Genomic DNA, 26,283 nt, shown 5'->3' with positions numbered 1-26,283 from the left:
GTGGTGCCCCGCAAGACGAACGCCTCGCAAGACGGAAAACCCACTAGACGAAAGGGTTTTCCGTTTTGGAGGCGCTTCGCAAAACGAATTTCCCTATGGGCTTGCTTCGCAAGACGAAAAAATCTTGCGCGTCCCCGTGGGTTTTTCCCGCTCCCCCCCCTTTTCCTAAGCCGCTAAGCCGCCTATCAGCTGTTCCGCTGATAACCCGCTTAACAGCTGATTGCGAAAAGCCGCTAGACCGCCGGAGTGCTAATCCGCTAAGCTGTCAATGGGCTTGCTTCGCAAGACGAAAAAACCGCTAGATGAAGAGAATCGCGGAACGGATTCTTTTCGTCTTGCGAGGCACCACTGTAGTGAGAAGATTCTCTGGAGCCAACCCAAGGAAGAAGGCTCTTGAAACGAACCCCCTCAGCCTGACTTGCCTTAAAGCACGATCAGAGTAAAGCCTGCAGAAGCCTCCCCAGCAACACTTAAGCAGTTTTCAGTTTCCGGTGATCACATGTAAACACAGCAACCCCGTAACAAATGAAGTAAAACAAGGGTTATTTTGCATTTTCTTTTGGAATGAAAAGGCGATGCCATCCTAGACTTCCACAAATTGCAAAAAGCAGCCTGAGGGGTGGCTCATTTAAGAGCAGATGAGCCATCACAGGGAGAGCCAGCAGCTGGTTATCTCAGGCGGCCAACAGAGATCAAACTTATTCAGACAGAGAAGGTGCCTTACAGAGAACAATATACAAATGGAAAAAGCTTCGTGGAGGTGTACTGGGATGTGCGGACATAGCACGCCCCCCAAACTGGATAAAATTGGCCAAGCAGAAATTCTGACACCGCGAACCATTAACCACATTATGTACACTCCTTTCACCTCAAAGGGAGGGAAAGCAACACACTCCCCCTAAGGGCAGGCGGGAGGTGTAAGAGATTTAATAAGCACCTTATTGGAGGATAATGCTCACAAGGAAGCTGCAGCAGTACTGACTCTTCCTGCACATTGTAAACCACCTGCAGCAGGGTGCAAAGGTTGGTGAACATACTTTGGCATGCCGCACAGAAAATCCATCCGTAACAAAACCTTTCCCAAAGAGTGACCCACCTCCTCTTTATTTACTCCTTTAACTTCCTCCCTCCCTGCTTGCCCAATAGATTTGGGCAAACAAGCCACGGGGGGCAGTTCAGGTCAGGAATGTTAATGCCCCCCCCTCCGAGGGAGGCAGCATGCCATGGCTTGAGGGGGCCAAAAGAAGCCACTTTCTTGTGCTTTTAAACTTGCAAGGTTTGTCTTTATTTTGTTCTTTATATTTTGAAAGTGAAAAGAAATAGTATCGAGTCAATTTCTTTCTTTTTTTAAATATTTGTTCTATGTATTTACAAGCCTTAAAGTTGCTCTAAAGGTTCTGAAAGTATCACTAGTACTTTTTGCTGCTTCTTTTTCTTCTTCCTCCAGGATAGCACTGTTTTGCTTTGAGCAAGTTATTTTTCCAAGCAGTCTGGTCCACAGCCGTTTTCTCAAACGCGGTTTTCCTTCAGCTCCAAGGTTATGCTTTGTTGCTTTTGATTTTTTTAAATTGTGGAAAGCAAGCTGAGAGGCAGGCGGAAAAAAACTGATGATTTTTTTTCTTTTTTAAAAAAAGTTCATCTCCCTCATCCTAGTTCATTCCCAAACCCCTTTAGAATTTAATACACAGATACCGTGCTTTGAAACAAAACTGAGGTGGCTCTGAAAAGGGAGGGAAATTTATTTATCTGTTTTTTTTGTCTATTATACAATTTGCTACAGAAACTGCAAATTTAAAAATTACACTGACATTTGCAGTTCTTAAAATAATAAATTAAAGTTCTCACTTTTTGTCTAAAGAGATTTGTTTCTTTTTAAAGTAGGAGTCCTTGTTTAAAAAGGAAAAATAAAAGATTAAAACAGAAAATATTTTTCTATAAATAGATGTATTTTGGTTTAGTGCTCCTGCCCTCAGGTTTGAAGTGGACTTGAATTTTCAAGTACTTTTTGGCCTCCACGATTGCCTTTGTGTTTATATCGGTTTTTTGTCTCCTCTCCCACTCGTGCACATGTGGGGGAAGGGGGGGCTCTGCGCGAGAATTGGCCTTGCTGCACTGTGATTGGCGAAGACGTGAAACTTTTTTTAAAAAAATACTTAAATTGTTTTTTGTGGTTTTTTTTTTTTTTTGTAATTCAGTTTCAATTATCCTCCGACTCCTCTTCGGCTTCTCGTAGCCATGTGAAGAATGCCGTGACCGATTTTAATGCTACGCCTTTCCCGTTCTGTTCCGCTGGGTCTTTGCTGCTTTCCCACTTGTAGAAGGCATCCTCTGATATCACCTCCTCATCATACAGGCAATCAAAAAACATCCGTAACAAATCTGCAGAGGAAGGAAAGGAAGAGGTGAACACTCCCCCCTGGACAGCAGCCAAAGCAGACACGACTGGCTAGCCAGCTCAGTTCAAAATGTGAATTGCAGTGTGCTGAGCCTTCAACCCAACCCTCCACTTATATTTTATAAATTTACTCCGTCTGACCCCTTTTAGTCCTTCCTCAATCAGGGAGCCAATGAAACACAAATATCATTGCTCTTCAGAGCTCAGAGGGCTCTCTTGGAAGCCTCTCCCAGGTGAGAGGCCTTTCTAGGGCTCCACAGTGGGTAGGTTTTTGTTCAGAGGGCATGGGCTAAGCTGAAGGAACATCCTGCATCAGGGCAGGTTTAGAATCCAGGTTCCCAACACTGCAAAAAACTTTCAGATAGATAGATAAATAATATGTGGATGATATAAAACTGAGGGGAAATTGCTATATACTTGACAATTCCTCCATTTCTCTGGATGACAAGGGTAATAGGACTGGAAACAGAGAAAATGGAAACAGAGGGCTGCCTTTTTTGGTTGATGACTGGGAGCCACATTCAAACTCAGGAGGATTTTCTGTGGCCCTTATTCATCCTGAGCAAAAGCAAAATGATGCACCCCAAGAAAATCTAGTATAAATTGGCTTTGGGGTACCAGCAAACAGCCCTACAGCCAGTGACAGCACATCATGTTCCGTCCTATTTTACACAAGCCCAATTCAAGGGACCAAGGCCCAAAGACCACCCTGACCCTGAGTACACTTACTCGGAGGTTGATCAAGTTTTACTATTGATGCTTGTAGTGCGTAAAGTGCTTGTAGTTCCTTCTCTGTGTCCGCGTCTAGGTACTTAAGTAAGATCGGCACTCTCTGCTTGATAACAGCAGTGTCCACTCGCAAGCTAGAACTGTCCACTAGAAAAGAGAAGAGATTCAATGTCAGCATTTGGTTAAAAGCTGGCGAGGAAGGAGGAAGGCAGGCAACTCTTATCTATCCTCTGTCTTCACAGACAAATCTCAATTCGAGGCAAAAGGGATAGTGGCAACAGAAATTGGACATTCTTCAACGTCTGGACTGCATATGCAATTGGAAAGGTTTATTTCACCAGGTCATCTTCCAAAAATTAGAAGCTTTGAAAGAGGCTGTGTCACTTCATCCTACCTCCTGCAATTTTAGGTACCAAAAATATAAAAGATGGAATACATCACTACCTGTATCTGGGATCTAAAAATATTTAGGCTTGACTCTCACTGGGTGGTACCCCTTCACACTACAGGAGTGGGGTTCACATTGTGGAATGCTCTTCCATATCCCCCCCAATATCTCTGCACACAGAAAGCTAGCATGTCAGGAAGGACAGAAACCTGACACACTTGTTTTCTATATGCAGGGACTCATTAGCTGGTGTGTTAATGTTCTCCTCTCCCCTCATAGCTTTACTGAACTTCTGAAGTGGCCACAAGCATGGACTTTAGCCAACTAAATCCCCATTCAGCTACACTACAAAAGCATAAAAAGGATTAATGCACAGAAACTGGAAGGCAAAAAGGCAACACTCTCACTGCCACCCCTGCCCCAAATCCATGGGGGCCACTGCTGGCTAGAATTCAAAGAGCTCCTTACACACACCCTCAAAATGAAGAACTGCCATTGGAACAGTTATCACTTGATATTTTCTAATGGAACAACTCGGGATATAAAACAACTGGTGGAAATGGTAATATGGTAGGTGATTTCTCTTCTTCCAACCATAGTATGCTTCCAAATGATATGGATTGGATCCACAGAAAAAAAGGATCTGGAGAATCCCAGAAATCCCTGGAATGGAAGACACATTAACATGACCTGTTCTGGTGGTTCATTATCTGTGTCTCATCAGTGGGACATTTCATGCAGAGCGCATGCTTAAAAAGAGACTGTGGTGAAGAATTCAAATTCCATGCAAAACAGAGGAAAGATATTGATGGCTTTATGTCTAAAACTTCTGGATGAACATTACTCACCTATAATAGCGGCTTTACAAACTGCTGTCATTAAAGCTCTAAGGAATGTAGGTGAACTCATCTGGCTCTCGTCTAGATTAGCCTGAAATCAAGAGTATTTGCAGAAGTCAAAAAAGCCTACGGGCTGCATCACAGCACCTCTCCCGAAGAACTCGCTGACGAAGGAATCTTATAAGCTCACTCATTAAACTGCTTCCTATCAGATCAGCTCACCCCAAAGTGCTCCTGGGAGCAGGAGAATGGCTTATATTCTCTCCCCCAACTCTTCCTTCTACGGTGTTATTTATTGAGCAGGAAAAACAGTCTGCTGATGAAGAGTCACATAAAAAAGGCATTCTAGGATGGAACTCAGTGCTACAGATCAAAACCCTTTGGCATCTGTTAAAGCAATAATTTCTCTCTAGCCCTACAATGCAGCCGTCTAGGCGAGCAAAATTGTGTTCTGGTGACAAGCAGCAATCCCCAGGGGCAAAACCAGACTCTGCTGAAAGTGAGGGTCAGGAAAGCAGTGTGGAGACAGGTGAGGGCTGTGGTGAAATGCTCCCAACCCCGTGATTCTGTAAGAAGCAAGAGCCCACTCCTGAGAGCTGCTCTTTCCAAGAGCCCAGGCTGCAGGAACTGTAACAGACGGGTTTGAATAACTCTTAACTTATTAGTGTACGGGCATAGATGGACATGGGCTTTGTACCTCTACCCAATCAAAGATCTGCTCATCATTCGCCTTGTCCTCGATAATGAGTTTCTCCAGCTGTTTGTTCAACTCTTCAGCAGAGAGCTCCTTCTTTGAAAGTGCTTCTGAGGAACTGGAACTGTCAGTCTCTGTGAAGTCCAACTTCTGCAGTGTTACAAGAGAAGAGAGAATGGCTTTAGTTTGGCGTGACATGCAGGGTTCCCCGCCCACGCCAGTGAACACCCTGAAGTGGGGTTTAACCATCTATTCTTCCAAAGGGTTAAAGACCTTTTGCAGTGGAGGCTGGTCCCACCTCAAGGGTCAGAAGGGACAACAAAGCATCTAGTCAAACCTCCTCCCCCTATCAGAAGTGAACAGAGTGACCAAAAGGTCAGAGTGACCCTGCTCTGGCTCCCAACTCACCTGCTCCATGAGAAAGGCGTGGACATCCTCCTCTTCAGGTAAGAAGTCTTTCCAACTGAGGCCAGCCTCCCTCCATAAGGCTGCCACTTTCTTATGGCTCTAGAACACAGAAGGAATTTGAAAAATCAAAGAGAGAAGAGCAGGGAGACCCAAAACAGCCACGGTGTTCAAAGCAACCTCCAACCCCACCATGACAGTTCTTTTTCGGGGGTGAGGGGGAAACCTGGGTGAGTGCAAAGTATCACATTCAATATCTCGACTTTAGGATGTTCTTTTCCAACAGGAGGGTTCAATCCAATGCTGCTGTGGGGTCAACGGGATTCAGCAATCAGTGGGGCCAAGAAAGTGCCACCCTTTCTAGGGTAGGGGCCTGCTCAGGTTGGGGCAGCAACTGGGAACATCTCTGAATTCGAAGCATCTTCAGAATGAGGCTGTCCTTTGTGATTCCTGCTCCTGATCAACTAAAGGTAGCTTCAAAACCTTTTCAGGCAAAATGTGAATGCAACTCACTGACTTGGGAGTCTTGGGCAGGCTTCTTGACATTTTTCAATACACTACAGATTCCCTTTGCACACACACATCCAGATCTGCAAGTGGCCTGGAACACTTACCATTTGTTTGCATAGAAGGTGCAATATTTCGGAAAGCAAGATGCCGGCTCTTCCCACAGGGAGCAAGGGTTTGCTAAATTCTCTGCAATAGGAGAGAGCAAGAGAGCAGTGTAAGCTTTGCCACCTGACAGGCAACTAGCACATGGTGAAAGGCCACCATGAAGGGGGCTGAGGGCTCTGGCCTTCACTAAGTTCTACTTGAATCTTCGACCACAGAAGCAACTCTGTTCTGGAGCTGGAGGGAGACCACAGCAGACAAGTTTTGACAGGCAGGATATTTGGGGAGCTGCCACCCTCTACTGGTTCAGCCCTTAAGGCAGGAGTGGCAAGCCTCTGGCCTGCTGGGAAACCCTATTTAGCCTGCCAGACTGTTTCTGGTAAACTGTACCCACCTGCCATCATATGAGACATCAGGTGTGGGACTAGGGCTAGTGTGGCTTAAAATGAGCTCTTAAGCGTTCCTTTGCTGGAGGTAAGGCATGTCCCCACTGTCCAACAGCTGAAGCACACCTTACTCCAAACTCATGATGGCTTTACACTTAAATCTCTGTGAAAGCCCCTGTTTTAGTTGAGGTCTGTGCAAATCCCTTCGTGATCTGGGAGTGTGCCTTAAAAAAAAAACCATTGCCTAACGTCATTTAACTGGTACACGCGACAAATTAGGCCCATGAGGGGTCTGGCAGATTTAAATCTGGCTTAACCGGGGTGTTGAAATTCACTGCCCCAAGCCAATAACAATACAGGTTGTAGCAAGCAACAGGTCTCGCATAGGTCACTGCGGTTGACTATGGCTAGCTTGACCTTATCAATGCAAGGAGTTCCAAGGGCAGCCGGTGCAAGCATCACCCCACGGCTAATGGAGAAAGAGTGCAGCTTACGTCAGAAGTTCTCTCATAGAGATTCCTCCTTCTTTCAACATAGGCGTCACCAACTCAGCCAGGTATAACCATATGTGGGGTATATCGATGGCCATGTCGTCTGCCGTCTCCAAGGTGTCCGCAAACCTAAGGAAGGAAGCAGAGTTGCTCAAGGCACATTCCATCTGGGAGGCAGCTGGTCACTCTCTGCATCCAGCCCAAATGTAACTGTTTGTAGTGAGCACCCATGAAAGAAAGAAAAAATACCCAGAGATCTTGCTTCCTTCCCTGGCAGACTACCAACCCCTTGAAAAAGTCCTGCTTGCTGAGCTTCTCCGACTGCACCAGCTTATACAGCAACTGGCCCATGTGGTCTCTGGTGATCTGACTCCGCTCCAGGGTTGACTCCACGCCCACCTGCACAAACACAGGCAGCACTCCCGGTATGTTCAGCTCCTCCACGCACTGCATCGCTTCCTGTCCAGACAATACAAAGGGAGGTTTCTCTGTAGTCGGTGGGCTAAGAGACTTTCCTTGTGCAAAAGCTCCTCAGCTGACCTTAAGAAAGGTCCTTCTTGCTCTCTGCACTGATATTGTAAGATCAGCGGCCACAAAGCCAGACCTCAGAAAGGGTGGCTTTTAAACGCTTAAGCCCTCCGCCCCAAGAGAAAACTCCAATACATGTCATGATGGGCCACAGCTCTCCTTACCTTATAATCGTTTATGTGCAAGAACTCGTCAATGATTGATTTGCACTTTCTCTCTATTTCCTCTTCTGACAATGCAGGTTTTTCTTGGGCTGGGGATGTGGAAATTTCAGGCTTGGCTGTTAAGACAGTTGAATGGGTAAGGGGAGAGGGAGAGAAAGAGACAGGAAATGTAGAATGCTTACTTCAATGCAATGCCAGAGATGCAAATGCCATTGTCATTACAGGCAAGTCCTTAGGCTGTGTCCTGTCATTCTTCGTAAGTCCTACATGCAGCTACACACTCTAGGATTTGTGGTGTAATTCATCTCAGAGAGAGATCTGCACAGAATACCTCGCTTTAGATCACCACCATTTTGACTCAGAAGGGGCAACAAATGAACGTGGATGAAATGATGCTATGAGCTCAAGAGGGAATGGACATAAATTAGCACCAACCAAATCAGTCACAAAATGTTTCTGCTCATCCAGCAGGAAGGACAGCCCAGAGTTCAGAAGTCCCAACTTGGAGGAGGAAGAGGAAAAGCTTACCAGTTTCCTTGGCCTTGCTCCTCTCTGCCTCTGTGCTGTTCCAGTCGCTCTCCAGCCCCCCTGTCAGCTGCTTCACAGTCTCCAGCATCTCCCTCCGCTGTTCTTCCTGAGCCTGGTTGTCCAAGAGCTGCTCCTTGCTGCTGCTGACCCGCAAGAAGGTGTTGGGGCGTGAGGCTGGAGAGGGGAGCAGCTTGTCGTTCTTCTCCCTGCCTGTGCTCCCCCGACTGTGGGAGCAAAGACATTTCTCAGGGAAATCCCTTACTCACTCATTGCTTGAAAAAAAATTAACCCCCAACTCGGCTATGTGCCAATTAGCTTTCAAGTGACTTTCAAGTGATAGTAAACACAGACATCAAGCGCTAAAAGCAGAAGAGTTTTATCGGAGAGGCAATTAAATCTGTTTTTTTCACACATTTCATTACATGGACAGCCCCCGAGAGCATGAGCTACTGAGTATGTACACACACACACACACACACACACACACACACACAGGGTTCGTAAAGTCAGCTTAATCACATACAACTCATTCAAGGCTATTATTATTATTATTATTATTATTATTATTATTATTATTATTAAATGAAGTGGGAGAGAAGCAGCCATGGGTGGCCTGAGACTTACCTAGTTAAGGCTCTGCGAGAGTCCAACTCTGCGGATGTGGCTGAGGCAGACACAGATGATGCGGGAGGCTGCAGTGCAGAGAATCGGTTCAAACTAGTGGCACTTGGTCGTAAGGAATCTGCAAGAGGATGTTGGGGAGAGTAACAGCTGCCTCAAGGGCTCCAGGAAACCCATCAGACAGAGGCCCAGAAGCTCTTAAACCTAGCACAAGTTTAACTGTGTCAAGTGGATGCCTTGATGATCTCTCTCATCCTTCAGGGCAGAGGGTTTTTGCACTGAGAGAGAGATAGGTCACCTACAGATACAAGAAACCCTTTAAAGCCTTAACAGGCTTGGGTGTCTCCTAAGGAACAAATCCTTCCCTAGAAACCAAGCCTTATGAGGAACAGTTTAGGAAGTTGGGTATGTTTAGCCTGGAAGAGATTGAGAGGAGATAGCTACCTTTAAATATCTGAAGGGCAGTCAAATGGAAGTTGGATTCAGCTTGTTTTCTGCTGGATCCGAAGGACAGGACCCAAACCAATGGATTCCAAATGACAAGAAAGAAGATTCTGACAAAACACCAGGAAAAACCTTTGACAGTTAGAGCTGTTCGACAGTGGAACAGACTCCCTTGGGAGGTCCTGGACTCTCCTTCAGTGGAGGTTTTTAAGCAGAGGTTGGATGGCCATCTGTCATGGATGCTATGAAAATTTGCTCTGATTTCTTGTTCCAGGCATTGATACTGAGTGAATCTCAGCAATCATCCAATCAGGGCCGAGTCTTTGCAGTAGAGATGTCAGCACTGTGGTGTGGACTCCCCAAAGATATTTGCCAAGCTCCCACACTGAGCTTTTTCCGGAGCCAAGCAAAAACCGACTCTTTCAGGAGACTCTCTAGCTAACTTAATCATGCTATTCTTAGCTCTTGATCGGTTTCCGATTGTAGTACTATAGTGTACTGTCCACAGACTGCTGCAGCACTACAGTCGGAAACGGATCAAGCGCTGGCTTGATCTACCAATTCAGTTACTTTGGTGAAATATTTGAATGTTTAAGAAAAAGAAGAAGTAGAACATGGGAGTTATATCAGGCTAAGTTCTTCCCAAAGTAAATCCACTGAATTTAATGAACCTAAGATTGTTGTAACCATTTAACTTTAGTGGGTGTACCAAGAGGAGGGCTAGCACGGAATATGGCCCATTCATAACAGGAAGTAAGCCAAGACTGGAAATTCCAAAAAAGGAGAAATGACAAGGAGATGTATTTGACGAGGAACAGCAACTGCCAGCACTTTTCAGGGTGCACAGAGCAAAATGCAGGGGGGGGGGGGGCTCCACACTCACCAATCTCACTGGCCTTGGCTCCCCCACTGCTGCCTTTTCCCCAGCTGCCCAACTGGGCTTTAGGCACAAGCTGGATCTTCTCATCTATTGTGGGCTGAAAGACACACAGACAGGAGCACAAATCAGGGAGAGCCTGCTGGGGATTGGAACCGCCCCACCCAATCCTGTTTCACAGAAGGAAACAAATCCTCCCGCCCTCCGGCTCACTGCCACCCTCTCTCCCACTTCCCAGTTCAAAATGCCTAGATGCACAGATGGGCAAACAGCTTCCTTGGAGGGCAGGGCAGCAGGAAAAACCAAGATTCCCCAACCAGGAACTCTCCTGGCATTCTGAACTACAGTTCCCACTGGCATCAGCTACTGTAGGTGTGTGAAGCTGGAACCTGTGGGAACTGCAAAACGTCTGGGAGGCCACCACTTTCAGGAAGGCTGATGTTGAGGATTGGGAATGTGGAAGATGACCAACCAAAGGAGAGTTGGTCTCTCAGGATTCCTCTCAGAAAGAGATTCTTCCTCCATACAAACCTTGGTGATTTTAAGGAACTTGGTGGGGTCCAGCACACGGGTATTTTTCGCCCCCTGCACCGTGTTCCAGCCACCCTCCTCTACCCTCTGAACACCTGCAAACAAAACAAACAAACAGGTTACTTTTTAGAATCCCTGCTATGGTAGCTAAAGTGGTCTGGGATGAGTTGTATGTGTAAAGCGAAGCTTGAGAGCCTATGGGAATAAGGCTGCTATGTTTCCTCTGTCGCATCTAGCTGAAGAGTGCATTTCAATTTGCATTTCTGCCTAAGCAATTGTGTGGCAGGTTTAAAAAAAAATATTTGTGCAGTTTCACCATTTGCCTATTCTGTGCAATGGTCCATGCACACGCTAGTAGAACAAATGGCTGGAGGTTGCTCCCCAATATGCTTAACAATAATATATATGCATATATATATGGGCAGAAAGGCATATGGGCAGAAAGAGATATTCAACCTGGACAGGGCACTCCATAATCTAGACACCGGAGGCAATTCTCATGACATGGACCCTTGTTCCTCTCTCCTCCTGGTCAAGCATCAGATGGGAACTCTGGAAACTTACCAGGCCTCCTCTTCTCTTTGGTCATTAGTTGCTGGACTTTCCGCTGCTCCTCCTGTTCTTCAATTTTTGCTTCTTTATGGATCTGCTCTATCGTCTTGGGGCCTTGATCTGCCCTCCGTGAGACCCAGTTACACTGTGGAAGACAGGAAAGCAAGGACGGATGAGGCCTTCTTTCTCCCCTGCACACTGTGGGGTAGTTGTGGTTGATGCAGACAGAGGAAGCGGGATATTCTACTGAGTGGAAAACTGCTCGCAAGCTCCTTCCACAAGCGTGACACAAGTCGACTGTAAAACCACAGCTACCCCATGACAGCAGCCCATGATGCAGGAGACAGCAGCTCCACTGCCCCTCATCAAAAGATGGTCTCTGGCAGCCCTTTAAAAAACCAAGAACTACCCTCTCAAGGTAAGACTAAGAGCCAGGTGAGGGCAGTACCCCTTTTCTCTTGTGGACAATTACTCATCTGCTTCCCTTGCCGGACACGTACCTGCCTGAGGTCTATGACATCTTGAAGCATGAATCGTATTCTGGAAGAGGTTTTCCTCTCTTTGACTATCTTTTCCATTTGATTGAAATACTGGTCCATTCGAGGCTAGAGGAAACACAGATGCTCTCACCATATTTCATAGGAACATGAAAAACTGTCTTACAGGGGGGAATGGGATCCTCTCCAGCGTCTCCTGGGAAACCTTTCAGGGCCTGGAGCAATGAGGGTGACTCTTACCTTTGGATAGGGGCTAATCCCAGCCAGGCAAAAGTAAAGAGGTTTCTACATAGAAATACATAAAAGTCACCCGCCCGCCTCTGCACTTTCCAAGTGGCCTCACATTCCATCCACTCCAGGCGGGTATGAATTAGGGCCAGTAAGGGGTATGGATCTAGCTTTTCTGAACACTTAAGTTCTTTTCAGAACCAAAGAAGATGGATTTGGGTGTTCACTCTTCCCTGATGGCACAAGGGGCAAAGCAACCCCACTGCCTCATCTTCTAGGGGAAAGCACGAGCGCCACTTAGCAGCCCACAGAAAAGGCTACAGCCACCAAGGGTCTCAGTGTGGGCGCCAGGTTCTTCTAACCTTGGCTTTCTCAAAGTCCAAGTCTTTGCCAATGGTAGTCAAGAGGCGGCAGAGGCACTCAAGGGACTCCTCGTCGTGGTTCTTCAGCAGCTTCACCACACAGTCGTGCATGATAGCCTCTGTCAGCATCTTCAGCTTGAAGAGCTCCCCAATGAACTTTATGTTGCCAATGGAGCGCCGCCGGGCCTTGTCCTTGGCTTCTTCCAGTTCATCGTGGAGCCGCGTCCTCTCCTCTGGCTGAGGGGCAGAGAAGGAAGGGGTGGTGAGAAAGGGCTGCCTACCACACCACAAACCCATGGCCTCGCTTCCCAGGCCAGCAACACCACAAGACTCCCATGTCTTGGGCTCCCTGCTCCTGGGAGAGCACAGAGGGTGCTCTGCAGACACTCACCGTTGTGGCAGCTTCCAGCTCCTTCTGCTTCTTCTCAAAGACATCGTCATCAGCTTTGTCCTTTTCAAATTCCTTCTGGCAACGATTCAGGAGTAGCTTCCGGAAGTTGACAAAGCTCCCGGGCTTATCCGCCATGGGCACCTTCAGCTGTGTGCAGTACGTGTCAAAAGGGGCAAGGAGGAGGAAAGTGAGCACAACACAGGCAAAACAGGGCACTCTCATCACTTGCTGCATTCCTAACCAGCATTTTATCATTTTATTTATAAAAATATTTATGGGCCATTATTCATAAAAACATATTAGAGCAAACAGACTGGCTCACAGCATTCATATTGAAAGCAACACAGTAATATATACATATGCATATACCTATACATATACATAATATATATATAAACTTTTAACATCAAAGGTGAACTATTATGGAAAGGTGCTATTATTAATTGCCTGCATGAGCCTGGTTCAGATAAGCATCTTCAGGACAACCTCCCCATAAACCCCTTTTCATTCTGGTGTCTAAAAGGCAGTAGATGACAGACCAGTGCAAACTCTTTGTCAATTCAGCCCAGTATTGTCTACCCTGAATGGCAGAGTATCTCCTGAGACTCAGGCCAATAAGGTCCTTTTCAAATCATCCTTTTAACAGCAGATTGTTGTTGTTTAGTCGTTTAGTCGTGTCCAACTCTTTGTGACCCCATGGACCAGAGCACGCCAGGCACTCCTGTCTTCCACCGCCTCCCGCAGTTTGGTCAGGCTCATGTTTGTAGCTTCAAGAACACTATCCAACCATCTCATCCTCTGTCGTCCCCTTCTCCTTGTGCCCTCCATCTTTCCCAACATCAGGGTCTTTTCCAGGAAGTCTCCTCTTCTCATGAGGTGGCCAAAGTATTGGAGCCTCAACTTCACGATCTGTCCTTCCAGTGAGCACTCAGGTCTGATTTCCTTAAGAATGGATGTGTTTGATCTTCTTGCAGTCCATGGGACTCTCAAGAGTCTCCTCCAGCACCATAATTCAAAAGCATCAATTCTTCGGCGATCAGCCTTCTATATGGTCCAGCTCTCACTTCCATACATCACTACTGGGAAAACCATGGCTTTAACTATACGAACCTTTGTTGGTAAGGTGATGTCTCTACTTTTTAAGATGTTGTCTAGATTTGCCATCGCCTTTCTCCCAAGGAGCAGGCGTCTTTTAATTTCGTGACTGCTGTCACCATCTGCAGTGATCATGGAGCCCAAGAAAATAAAATCTCTCACTGCCTCCATTTCTTCCCCTTCTATTTGCCAGGAGGTGATGGGACCAGTGGCCATGATCTTTGTTTTTTTTGATGTTGAGCTTCAGACCATATTAACAGCAGATGGCAGGGATCAAATCTGGGCTATCCTGCATGTTAAGCAGGAGCTCTGCCATGCCCCGGCTCCCAGTGGGTATTTTCCTCTTCCAACTTCCCACACCACACTTACCGTGACGAGACACCTGCACATGTTTGCATAGGCCACAGAGAAGCTGGGTTCATCAATGGCTTTCTCGAACACAAGGTCGATGACGCCTTTCAACCTCTCTTCCGTGTCCACAGTTAGATCAGTCACTTGCTTCATCAACTGATTGAACATCTGCGGTGTCAACTTATTCAAGATGCTTCGGACCTTGCGGAATAGCTCCTGAAGGGAAAATGCAGGTGTTAAGGTGCAAAACTCAAATGAGGCAAAAGGCCTAGGAGAGCAACGGCCCAAGACAGCTGCTTTCAGTACCCAGGCATGGATGCTTCATTGCGTCGTATGCCCAAACCATCCCAGGTCAGCTTGAACAGCTCCACCCATGTTCACAGCAACTCCAGGAGGAAAGGGCAAGACAGGCAGACAGGGAAGTTCAGACACAGCTAGGTTGAAACAACCAGACTCCAGAGCAGCAAAAGCTTTGTACAATGGCAGCTCAGAACGCAAATATATTCCACACAGGAAGTCTGTCCTCTGTGGGATCCCCCTTCTTTCCCCCCCAAGGAAAGGCAGAAACAATCAAGTAGATAACATAGAGAAAATACACCTGCCAGAGAGGTAGTAGGTTGTCTGGTATCCTCACTTGTCCTTTTAAGCCAGGGAGGCCCAACTTTTCATATCAAGTTGGCCGCAATCGTATTTCAACAAGGAACCCGTGTGTTGTGGTGGGGGGGGGGGGGAGGAGCGAGGAGCGAGCCCAAAATTTGTGCTGCCTTCCCATAGCCGGGTAAGTGAGTCCCTCCCACCCCCTTCCAAAGCAGGAAAGCACTAACCAGGCTTTGGGAAGAAGGTGGCAGAACTCCAAGACCCCGTTAGAGCACACACACCCCCAGCCCAGCACATCACTTGCTCAGCTTGGGAAGGCAGCATGAGGGCTGCTGGGGAGGTGGGGTTGTCAAATGTTGCCATATGCGGCCTTTGGGCTGCACGTTGGACCACCCTGTTCTTAGCCATGCAAATCTCGCTACAGCTAAGGGTGGGTGTTAAAGTGGGGAGAAGGGCCAGCCCCTCGGCAGCCCAGCCAGGAGGCTCATGTTCTTGCCTCACCTGGGTTTTGATGCTCTCAGAGTCTTCCGCTTGCGTCTCACGCTTCAGACTCGGCTTCCAGGCATTCTCAGCTTTCTTCAGGTGTACATCCTCTTTGACACAAACCGTGATGATCTTCCTGGGCTCCCGCCTCTGGCCTGGCTGAGATCTCCGCTGTCCAACGTTTAACAGCTAAGAGAAAAACCAGTCCCTTGAATGTTAAGTCCCTTTTAACACAAAGAGGCTCAAACAACACATACGTCCAGCATCAAAGCAACCCTGCTCTGCCAACACTAGCATCTACTTGGGAATTTATGCAGGTGAATATAGGAATGTAGCAAACTGCCTTATACAAAGTCCGTCTTCAGGGTTTCAGACAGGGAAACTCTCTCAGCTCTACCTGGAGATGCCACTGAGGACTGAAGCATGGAGTTACAGACCTTTCCCACAGAGAGAATATGAACCAAGATGGAATGCTGCCGGCAAGCAGTCCCTGCCACACAAAAAGGCTGAGCCTTCCTGACCATGTTTCACTGTGGCTGTGATAAACAACCCCAAGTTTTCAGGACTGTAAGAAGTGAAAAATCATGGGAGACGAGAGAGGCAGGTGTAGCTAGAAGGGCCATTGTTGATTCTGGTCTCAAATCTTCTGTGACAGGAATGCTGGATGGAATAGCAACTGCTTCAACTGCAATCGCCCAGGTCATTTTGCAAAAGAATGCAGAGCACCTGGCGGTGGGGCGCACAGGAATGGTGATGCCAATAAGGCTAAACCTTCCAAGAAATGCCCAAAGTGCGGTAAAGGCTATCATTGGGCAAATCAGTGCAGGAGTTCGGGAAACTCCTTAGGGGCCCCACTCCCGGGCCAGGACAAATAGGGAGCCCCCCCCCCGCCGTTAGTCTCCACTATTAAAACCATCTCAAAGGATACACGCTCTGATTTTACCATCGACTTAATTAATAAAAAAACCAAAGACACTGTTTTACCTGATGAAATTGTGCTTATGACCACCCAATTACCTCCTAAAGTCGCAGGCTTAATCTTACCCAAATTTTCTGCGGCAAAAGAAGGAATCCAGGTTATTCCTGGCGTTCTGGATCCTGACTATGTAGGCACAATAATGGTTCAGTTTTGGAGCCATATGCCCATGCAATTAAAAAAGGGTGAGTCTTGGGCGCATTTGGTGGTGCTCCCTTCTCATCCTACTGCTTCCATTATGGATATTAATTTGCATGAGCTTTCTTTTATCCCTCCACAGCTTTTAACTGTAGTCCAGAGGATTGGTGAGAAGAAACTTCTTTGTAAGTATAAAATCAATGGAAAAGTTCTGGAAGGCTTGATTGACACGGGCGCAGACATTTCTGTAATTTCCAGTGATTGCTGGGACCCCACGTGGCCCCTTGAGTCTGCTTCTGCAGTCTGGGGCGTGGGTGGCCCCCAAAATTCTTCTAAAAGCGTACAGTGGCTGCCTGTTTCTCTGCCTGATAGTTCTGAAACCATTGCATACATCCAGCCCTGTGTGCTGAAAATCCACCTCAACCTGTGGGGAAGAGATTTATTCCAACAATTACAAGCTACCATTCAATTTAATGAGCAAGCTTGCACTTCCCCTCAACTGGAACTCTTCTGGTTGTGTCCTGGCTATACGTTTAATTACATTCCAGCAAACATCAGCCATGGCACACCTTGCTGTTTAAGCCATTTGTCCATCATTTTACCCAAGAAGCATCATTTATCCCGCTCTCGAAATCGCCGCTCTGAAAAATTGACTAACAATTGTGATGCTTTTGTTTCTCTTCTCAGTAGGTCTGAATATATCTCTTCAGCTTTTTCTCTCCTAGGAGTTCCTGGATTGGCTGTACGCAACAGTAGAAACATTAATTCTTCAGCTTGTTCTGCAGCAAAAGCCCTGAATTTTACTTCTCAAGTTCTTCATCTTCTGAATAAAGAACAGAGTGGACTATATAATGGACTTTTACAAAAATCGTGCTATCGATTATTTGTTCATGTTTCATCATTATGGCTGTGAACAAGTGGCCGACGTGTTGTTTTAACATCACAGATAATTCTAAAGCCATTCAAAGCCAGATTTCTCATTTGCAAAATCTTACACACCACATTACACAAGATGTTGGACTTTCTGGCCTCTGGGGTTCTTTCACCCAGTGGCTTACTGCTTGGCTACCTAATCTTACTTGGCTTCGTAATCTCTTTCAATATGCCCTTGTCATTATATGCATCTTAATTTTGTTATGTTGCTTCCTTCAATGCGTTCCTGGCCTCATAAGCCTTTTCTCTCGGCTTCTCTCTCCCCCCCAACCACCTAATAAACTTCTCGCCACCTACTTTGCGAAATGGCAACACCAACAGTAAACCTAAGGTGAGATGTGGACGGGCTTATTGTGGGCATGCGCTGGCAAACCACGTATCCTGAAATATTTCTGTCCCATCGACCCTGGCGAACTTATTTTGGGCATTTGTTGGCACACCACTAATCCTGAAGTATTTTTGCCTTATTTACCCAGAATGCCTCGCAAACAAGAAAAGAAAGGGGGAGATAAAGGGAAGTCTTCTTTCTGCACATAACTGTTAGTCTCTTTCTGCACAAAACTGCCCCATTTTGGGGAAGCCTTGCTCCTCTTTTCTCTTGCTTTCTGAGAAGTCTTGCTCGTAGGTTTTTCCCTGCTTTTGCACACACTGTACGAACCTGCTCTTCACGCCTAGCTGACCACATCCACAGAACTTGATTGTTACATTGTCTTATGCTATGATCAATCATTAGTAACAGACATCCCAAGCTCATGGAAAACAAACTGTACCTGCTCTCCATGCCTAGCTGACCGCATCTATAGAACTTGATTGTTATATTGTTTGTGCCAATTAATCCCTAGTTACAATTCAATTAGGAGGCTTCATGCCTGTCTAGTTCTAGCTCCGATTCCTAGCCTTCTCTCCATCAATGATAAATGATCACATGTAATCCCCACCTTTCACATGTAATTCCCGCCTTAGTACTTATGTTAACCAATTACAAGTTTCTGTGTGTATGTATCAACCAATCAGCCACAGGCCCACCTGTGGCAATGCTTGCAATATTCAATAAAATAGGCTCTCAGGGTCCGCCCAGACAGACGCCTCATGTTGCACCCGCCTCTCTCGTCTCCTGTGATTTTTCATTTCTACACAGGACACTGCACCTTCTGAGGTACAAGAGAACCAAACGTTTAAGAAGGGCAAGGTAGGAGGAGGAAGAAAGAGAAAGAGTGGGGTTTTTTTTTTTAAGGTGCTGGAGAACACACTTCCCCCCAATGTCTGGCAAGTGAGCACAACAGCCCCAATCCTGCAACAAGAGGTCCATATCCAAGCAAATAATCAGGACTTTGCCTGAGAGGCACACCAGAGTACACAGGCCAGTGTGATCCAGAGGCAGCTCCAACTGGCCCACGGTGCTGCTGAGGAGACAGTGCCAACAACAAGCCTGACTGGTGGGACAGAGCAGCAAACCACCAGCTCGCTCCTCCTGAGGTTTCACCATTCACACATGTTCTGCACCAAGTAAGGCTTGCACGCAGGCACCAGCACCACATCAACTCCTTCGAGAATCCAGCCCTTGACATCCAAAATGCAGCAAGGAGCTTCTCTATGTGCTTAAATTCTACACCAGCAGCTTGAGCTATAGCACCTGCTACTGTAGGTCCCTTTCTACTAATCTTGGGGGAAGCAGTGATCATTATGGGATACCCGAACAGGCAGCAGGATACATTGATTTTTGGCATTTCAAAAAGTGTTTCATGGACATCCCCCAGCAGGAGTCTCTGCTCAACACAGAGCAGAGCAAAATCATTTCCCAGTCCGGGCAGGAATAAGCAGCAAAGGAGCTGTACTAAGATCACAAACTTGTGAAGTTCATGATGCCGGCCACATCAGGTCTGATGCAGACACAAGATCTTCGCTTCTGTCCCCCTGCCCCCCCTCCCCATACCTCTCTCTCCCAAACACCACCCAAGAATGTTTAATATTTTGCAATCAGGCATAAGGGCTGCCATTTCATGGTAGCCCTCAGCCAGCATTCACCTATCAGCACCACAATCAACAATAATTCAATCCTCTATCTCCGGCATCTTCTGTAACATAATGTCCCTTGCATTCTTTTCTAGCATTAGAAAACTGAGCCACTGAGTTAGATTAAGGCCTTCCTCCTGGTGCATCTGGGGTGGCTTTTACAGCACAGCAGCTGGCTATTTTTCTTAAGCTATTTGTACCTATTTCTACTTCACCTCACCCAAGTCCTTTTTGAAAATAAGATGCATTTTTTAAACTTGTTACCCGATTAACTGTGCCACCAGGTACCAAGGTTAGTGAAAAGCTGTTACTTTCCAAAATGCAGAGGGGGGGGGGGGAGGTGCCATTCAGCAAGGCTGAGATGGAGCATCCACGAGCTGCTAAATGCTCAAAGCCAAAAGAAAAACGAAGACAGGCCAAGCAGGACTTACCTGGTCTCCCCCTCTACACAGGACTGCGAAGAGCAGCCCTAGGGCAGATCCAGCTCAGGCCAAAGTCCCAGTATGCCCTCTGCTGGTGCTGTCCCACCCACCACTGAAGAGACGGCAGCCTAGAGAAGAGTACAAGGCAGGGCTGGTGCCATTTCCATTACAGGCTTGTGCTCTGTGGGGTTGTTTGCTAGCTCCTCTGAAGACAGGAGGGCAGAGGAGAAGGCTTTGCAAAAAGACGCTCACAGTGAGGGAGGAAACTGGGGGCGGGGGGCAGGATGGCTTACCCCTATGGTCAGGTTCCTCAGCTGTGGGTGAGATGAGACCAACAAAGGGCATGCTGGGGGCCCACACCGAGCAAGGGGCTGGAGTCCAGGTGGGGGCTGCACTTTGCAGGCCTGTAAAAAGAAAGAAAGGGGTGGGGGAGAGGAAGGTATTATCCACAGGCTGTCACAGAAAGACCTGACATGCCCAAGTAGGCGTCTGTTACAGCAGATGGGCATCACAACTTCAGAAGGTAGGTCTTTAGCTTAAATTTAACTCCACCCCCCCCCCCCCATTTTTTGTCATTTCCCATTAAAAACCCATTAGCTGGATGGCTGTTCCGCAAGCCAAGAAGCAGATGCCACTTGCAAAGAACTTACTTCTTTTTCTTCTCCCCCCCCCCCAGCCCCATATCGCCCCTGCTTGGCCTCCTGCTCCCTATTTCCAGCCCCCCGCTATACAGAAACCAAAGGAGCTCAAGAAGCAGAATACTAAGCTGGTGGCCATGTTCCTCCCCACCTGTGTCAACAGAACCAATTGACTCATTAAGAGGGGAAAACACTATTTTCCAGTCAAATAGAGTCAAGGAAGCACAGGAGGAGCCTTACAGGCGATGGAAAGATGCGAGAACAAAGTAAGGGATGGGAAGGAAGACAGAATGAGGAAAGGCACAGATCAGCGGAGGGAGGAGGAAAAGGGAAGAGGAGGAAGGAAAGAGAGAAAACTGAGAAAACGTGACTGCAGAAGAGCTCCCAAACTGGCAGCTGCTCCAGATTCTGGAGGGAAAAGGCAAAAGGTCATTTCTAACTGTGGGTGTATCTCTGACACTTACAGGTGCGCCCCGCCCTCCAGGGATTTGTCTTCCGAAATCAGCAAATGCTGGTGTGAAATCTGGACCCCGTGCCAATATCCGAGGATCCAAAGTTCGAAGAGGCAGTTTTGGCTGATTGATCTGTATTAGTAGAAAAATGTAAAGTTACGGGTAGCCATGCAGCAACCGTCTGCACAGACAGCAGCATTTGGTAGATACTCCCAAGTAGCCTCAAGAGCTGCAGCTGAAAACAAAACGCACAGCCAATGACTCATCCTGCCCATCAAGATCCATTTCCCTTCTAACTTGACCTCTGAGGGGGGTGCCTGCTAAAGCTGAGCAAACTGAGGCATGGCAGTTCAAGGCCATCTAACTACCCCACCACCAGAAAGCAAAGCTTCTTCATGTCTGTTGACAGAGAGGCAGCTCAGGGGAAGAGAACTGGGGGTTTTCTGCTTCCTGAGGCTAGAAGATTGTTTTGGGGAAGCTGCATACATATCATCTAGTTTTAAACCCAGTCCAGTGGCAGCATCTCCTCTTGTGCCTTATTAAATCGAACCAAGTCTTCATATGTTGCAAAATCCAAGTTCTCAGTTTAAAACACTAGGCATACCTTTCTCTCGACCTTCAGCCGCCACCACAAACTCACTTCCTCTGCCTACACACTAGCCCCATACCTTGTCAAGGACCACATCGCTGATGGGCGGCAGCCCCTCCGGCTTCTGGATGCAGGCAGGCATGAACTGGAAGTCTAAGAGGAACTCCCGGTCGTACTGCTTCTTCCCTTCGGAGTCCTGGGGCTTCCACTGCTCTGTAATGACACCACCAGCCTCAGGATGGGGCAGTTCATTGCGCCATGTTTTCCCACCAAGGCCCCCTTGCTCCAATTAGAATTGTGGTCATGGGGGGTCTTTCTCCTTTGCCTCACCCTGTCCCCATTTTGTGGGGAAGCCACGAAATGGCCAAGGGAATGAGTGCATGGCTCCGTGGAAAAAGAATGTTGCACTCTGGTAGGGGAGGTCTGGCTTTGCATCCATTTGGTCACAGAGAGCCTTGCTTGAGCCCTTTCTTGACTGAGGGGACCCCCCCCCCGCATCTCTTTACATAGGGGGGGGGGGGGAGAAGGGTTTGATGCTGAAGGGGAAGAAGCAGGATCAGGACAGCACCGGGACAGCCGTCCACAGGTTTTGTAAAGGTAAAGGTAAAGGTACCCCTCCCCGTACGGGCCAGTCTTGACAGACTCTAGGGTTGTGCGCCCATCTCACTCAAGAGGCTGGGGGCCAGCGCTGTCCGGAGACACTTCCGGGTCACGTGGCCAGCGTGACATCGCTGCTCTGGCGAGCCAGCGCAGCACACGGAAACGGCGTTTACCTTCCCGCCAGTAAGCGGTCCCTATTTATCTACTTGCACTCGAGAGTGCTTTCGAACTGCTAGGTTGGCAGGCGCTGGGACCGAACAACGGGAGCGCACCCAGCCGCGGGGATTCGAAACGCCGACCTTTCAATCGGCAAGCCCTAGGCGCTGAGGCTTTTACCCACAGCGCCACCCGCATCCCCTACAAAACCGTGCAGGTTTTGTAGCTTTGTTCTAAAGAACCCTTGGGAAGCACAGTACAAGCAGCAGCAGTGCATGCAGCAGAGGGACAGTTGTGCACTCTGCTCTGTGCAGATGCACCTGGAGGCTCAGGGAGCATAGGTTGCCCAAAGAGCTACAGGTGGTCACTTTTATCACACAGAGGGGCAATGCAGCAGAGATTTGTAGAGAAGATGGTAGTCTAGGCCCAGCAGATATTCTATAAAGAATTTATATGTTTCAGTCTTTCAAAGGGTCATTTTCAGGAATTAACCACCAATGAAGTGCTCTTTAAAGGGAGGCAAACATCTGTAGCCACAAGTTTGACATCCTGGAAACGAGAGCACTGGCACCACATGAAAAATTAAAAGGCCTGGAAGGGAGTTGGGAGGCGTAAGTGCAGTGACGGCTGCCAGTTAGGGCCCTGGAGGTGCCAGCGTGGGCTCCACACGGATTCAGAGTCAGAATTTCAGGGAACCAAGCAGCAAAGGCAGGTTTCCAGGCAGGAAAAGCATTGACATGGAGTGATGCCTTCCTCTCCAGAAGTCATAGCCAACTGTCCATTTCCGGCTCGGGTGTACAAGAAATAAGGCATGCTTGCCAACTGCATGAAGCAGCCCTTAAACTCCGGAGGTGGCCTGGAGATCTGACTCAAAGAATCACCCTGAGTCCAGAAGCTGACACCAAGCCCTCTGCTAGGAAGGCGCTCTCTCGCTCTCTGAGTCAGCTTGCTCAACATTTTCCTGGTTACATAGGAACATAGGAAGCTGCCTTACTCTGTTGATCTAGTTCAGTATCATCTACACTGACCGACAGCAATTCTCCCTGCCCTGGAGATGCTGCCGAGGGCTGAATCTGGGGCTTTCTGCATGCAAAGCAGGTAACTCTGCCACTGAGCTAAGGCCCCTTTCCCATTACTTTCTCTCACCCCTTTGCTAGGAGAAATGCTGTTTCCCCCCCAAAGAGGCAGAGGAGTAACAGCCCATGCCACGGAAAGGCAGCACTGCTGAGTATGCCCCAACCTCTGGGGTAATTGAGCAGAGGGTGACTGGGACTTACCTGGCTTATGCTGGCAGGCCGGGGTTTCACTGGGACTCTCTGTGCAGCCTGAATTCCCCTCACCTCCTTCCCCCTCGGAGACGTTCTCAGCACCGTTGCGAATGGGCTCCCCTTCCTGCTCACCATTCTCCTCCGCAGCTTTCGCTACCTTAAGGTCAGAGTGGGAGTCCCTCCTAGGGCAAGTCTTCTGGCTCATTGCCTCTTGTTCAGATTCAAGTATCCTGTCACCTCCAGGTTCCACTTCTGCTTTAGGCTGAAACAGCAAGCAAGCCCCAAATGAGCGCCCTACTCTCTGCCAAGCACTCATTAAACAAAGCTCCGCTGCCTCTAAGCTAAGGACTGGAAGTCGCATGTGGCCCTCCAGACTCCTCTCACTGGTCCTTGGGACTCTTCCAAGGAAATGCCCCTTTCCTTAGCTCTGCTGCTGCACACCTGGTTGGAGCAGTGAGAATACTTCTCACTTGCCTAGATAGAGCAGCATGTAGAATCCTGCATGACTGTACAAAGGGTGGGAGTTGCATCTACTGCCCTGCCTACTTTTTTATGCCCATGGCCCTGCCCTCCACTGGCCCCTGGAAGGTTGCCCATGAGGGAGAAAGGCTCTCAGTCTGAAAAAGGGAAACACTGGCCAAATAGAGATTATGGATTTCATTTAAAAAAACAACAACAGGCATTCTCCAGTTTCTATCATTTTGAAATAGTTTCCAAAGTACTGACAATGCTCTGTTGCTGTAAAGCGTCCAGAATGGCCTAAATGATTTTTAAAAAAGGATTTTGTTTTTCAATTGACACCCCCCCCCCCGCCAAATCAACACTTCCCCATCAGAACTGATTAAAAGCTCCACTAGTAAACAATACTGCAGCCTCTGCCAACCTGCTGCCCTCTGGATTCCCTGGACTGCCAGTCCTAGCTGGCTAATGGGAGTCTGGAGAGGAGTCTGGTGAAGGTTGTAGAGCTCTTAACATTTTCCTCAACTTATCCCTCTCTACAAGGGCAGTCACTCAAAATCAGAAACTAGGCAAACTTCTGGGGCTCCCTGGCTTAGTAGGTTCACCTCAAGGGCCAGAGAATCCCTTGAAACTTGGCAGCACGATGGCTCCTGAGCACCCCACCTCTCCGCCCTCCTGCCCGCCTTACCTCGGGTTCGGCCTCCACCCCCTCCTCGGCGGCCTGGCTCCGCTCTTTTGGTTTGTTCCACTTCTTTGGTGCAGTTGCAGCTGTTTGGGCTACAAGATAAAGTTGGACAGGTTATTTGCCAAATCCGGAGCCTGCTTGGAACAGAACAGCCTTGAGCACGGGCTCCCCTTTTCCAGTAAGCTTAAAACTATGGGGAGAGGAGAAACCTGCCTCAGCCTCACAGAAACAACCTGAAGACAAGGGGAAAAGGGTCACGTTGACAGCTGCCATTAGGAAAACAATTCAAGAGATTCTAGAGCTGCAAATGAACCAAGAGGTGACACTTCTGCCCCTCACTGAAGTTCCTCTGACTTCCCTGGCCCTGTTGCCTCTTCCTTGGTCCAAGGCAAGACACAGCAATAGGCAGCTGTGGGGTGCAGTGGGGACACAAAGCTGCCTATGTAAGTCCTCTTGTATGAGACTTTGTAAATGAAACACTGAGAGCAATTGCTTTTTGCAGTGTAATTTTAAATGCCCCTTGAAAAGATGATTCATTGTGCTTCCAACCTGGAAGAGCAGATTCCTCCATCCCAATTATCTCTTTCTCTCATGCACACCCACACCAAGTCAAAACACAGCCACCGTGCAGTTCTACACCTCCAACACCAGAGGGCAAACACCAACAGGGCCTATATAGAGAGGCGGCTTTGGAGAACCATGAGTGCCCATTCTTCTTTGCTTAATATTGTTTCTGTTGGCAACAAGAGTAGAAATAGGTCTGAGCACCTTAAAATGTGCCAAAGGGTTAGCAGCTTGTTAGCAGCATCAGCTTGGAAGAGATGGTGGACCCAGAGAGCTGTGACAAAGCACGAGGGGACAAAGAACCTGGCCAGCTTTGACCCAAGGAAAATAACTTAACCCTCAGTCCTGCTGTTCTTCCCCAGCGATTGCTATTTAGTGAGGATGGGGATTCTCAGAAGCCAGGTCTACCGACTGAAATGCATGGGGGTTCCTGGTCTACTTGCAGAAAACAACAGAGATTTTGGGTGGCCTGTTTTACCCACTCGTATTCAGAAGCAAGCGGCCTCTGAGCTGGAAGGAAGCACACAGCCACTGTGTCCTATTGGTGGTCTTATCCTTCCAGGAATGAGGACAGCATTTCAGCTGGTGAAATCAGTCAGACCCATCTCATTAGAAAAAAAAACTATCTACAAAGAGCTCACCACCTACTACCTCTGGAGGCTGGAGCAAAATGTGCTCCCCACACCCTGCCCTGCTGCAGCCACAATGGGCTTAAATTCACTTCCGCCAGTTCAGAAAATGGTCAGGACTTTCTATAGAAACTAGTTACTGGTGGACACACAAATGACCTGCATAACCGTGCAACAGGCAACTTTTCACCTACTCCTCAAAACAAGCCACAAAGCAAAAGTTACCTCCCATCTGTGCATTAAATTGTAATAGGCTTAATTACCCTAAACCTCCCTCCTTCCTTCTAATTGCAATATTTAAGCTTGATAGAAACAGAGGATAGTGGAGAGGAGCCTCCTTGTGCGGTGGCTTCTTTGTACGCCCATAAATAAAGGCAATGAGGACTGATAAAGCAACACAGGATGCTTCCGAGCTGCACCTGACAGACCAACCCAAGATATTCTGGACTTTAGCAATTCAGAGCCAGCCTAAGTAGAAGTCATTAGAACCGCAGAACAGCCATTCATATGCCTGGAGTCACGGTTATTAAAACATTCCCAGATGTTTCTCTTTTTAACAACTGATGGCCATAA

At 47.8% G+C, this 26,283-nt stretch overlaps 1 protein-coding gene across 32 annotated transcripts in view; it reads right to left on the bottom strand.

Annotated features, from left to right (window-relative positions):
- Positions 1-1,261: 1,261 nt before the first annotated feature.
- The window catches only part of EIF4G3 (eukaryotic translation initiation factor 4 gamma 3), an 84,677-nt gene continuing 59,655 nt past the window's right edge, over positions 1,262-26,283 (bottom strand). For 22 of the 32 annotated variants that reach the window (XM_028741424.2, XM_028741422.2, XM_028741423.2 and 19 more), the window contains 24 exons: positions 24,521-24,609; positions 23,383-23,635; positions 21,429-21,562; positions 20,773-20,892; positions 19,964-20,074; positions 15,207-15,377; positions 14,127-14,324; positions 12,663-12,809; positions 12,272-12,508; positions 11,685-11,789; positions 11,197-11,329; positions 10,633-10,727; positions 10,108-10,201; positions 8,784-8,901; positions 8,160-8,383; positions 7,632-7,747; positions 7,226-7,398; positions 6,943-7,068; positions 6,065-6,146; positions 5,454-5,552; positions 5,049-5,195; positions 4,361-4,442; positions 3,125-3,271; positions 1,262-2,379 (listed from right to left, as the gene is read on the bottom strand). In XM_028741424.2, the coding sequence (XP_028597257.2) occupies positions 2,198-2,379; positions 3,125-3,271; positions 4,361-4,442; positions 5,049-5,195; positions 5,454-5,552; positions 6,065-6,146; positions 6,943-7,068; positions 7,226-7,398; positions 7,632-7,747; positions 8,160-8,383; positions 8,784-8,901; positions 10,108-10,201; positions 10,633-10,727; positions 11,197-11,329; positions 11,685-11,789; positions 12,272-12,508; positions 12,663-12,809; positions 14,127-14,324; positions 15,207-15,377; positions 19,964-20,074; positions 20,773-20,892; positions 21,429-21,562; positions 23,383-23,635; positions 24,521-24,609 (3,383 nt within the window). In that variant the 3' untranslated portion in view covers positions 1,262-2,197. Of the gene's footprint in view, positions 2,380-3,124; positions 3,272-4,360; positions 4,443-5,048; positions 5,196-5,453; positions 5,553-6,063; positions 6,147-6,942; positions 7,069-7,188; positions 7,399-7,631; positions 7,748-8,159; positions 8,384-8,783; positions 8,902-10,107; positions 10,202-10,632; positions 10,728-11,196; positions 11,330-11,684; positions 11,790-12,271; positions 12,509-12,662; positions 12,810-14,126; positions 14,325-15,206; positions 15,378-19,963; positions 20,075-20,772; positions 20,893-21,428; positions 21,563-23,382; positions 23,636-24,520; positions 24,610-26,283 lie in introns of those variants that run through there. The other 10 variants (XM_077931121.1, XM_077931131.1, XM_077931124.1 and 7 more) reach the window with 2 other exon arrangements.

Source organism: Podarcis muralis, chromosome 7 (assembly GCF_964188315.1).
Source record: "Podarcis muralis chromosome 7, rPodMur119.hap1.1, whole genome shotgun sequence".
NCBI classification, from domain to species: Eukaryota; Metazoa; Chordata; class Lepidosauria; order Squamata; family Lacertidae; genus Podarcis; species Podarcis muralis.
The sequence above is the reverse complement of the archived record's forward strand: the minus strand, read 5'-3'. Positions and strand labels throughout refer to the sequence as shown.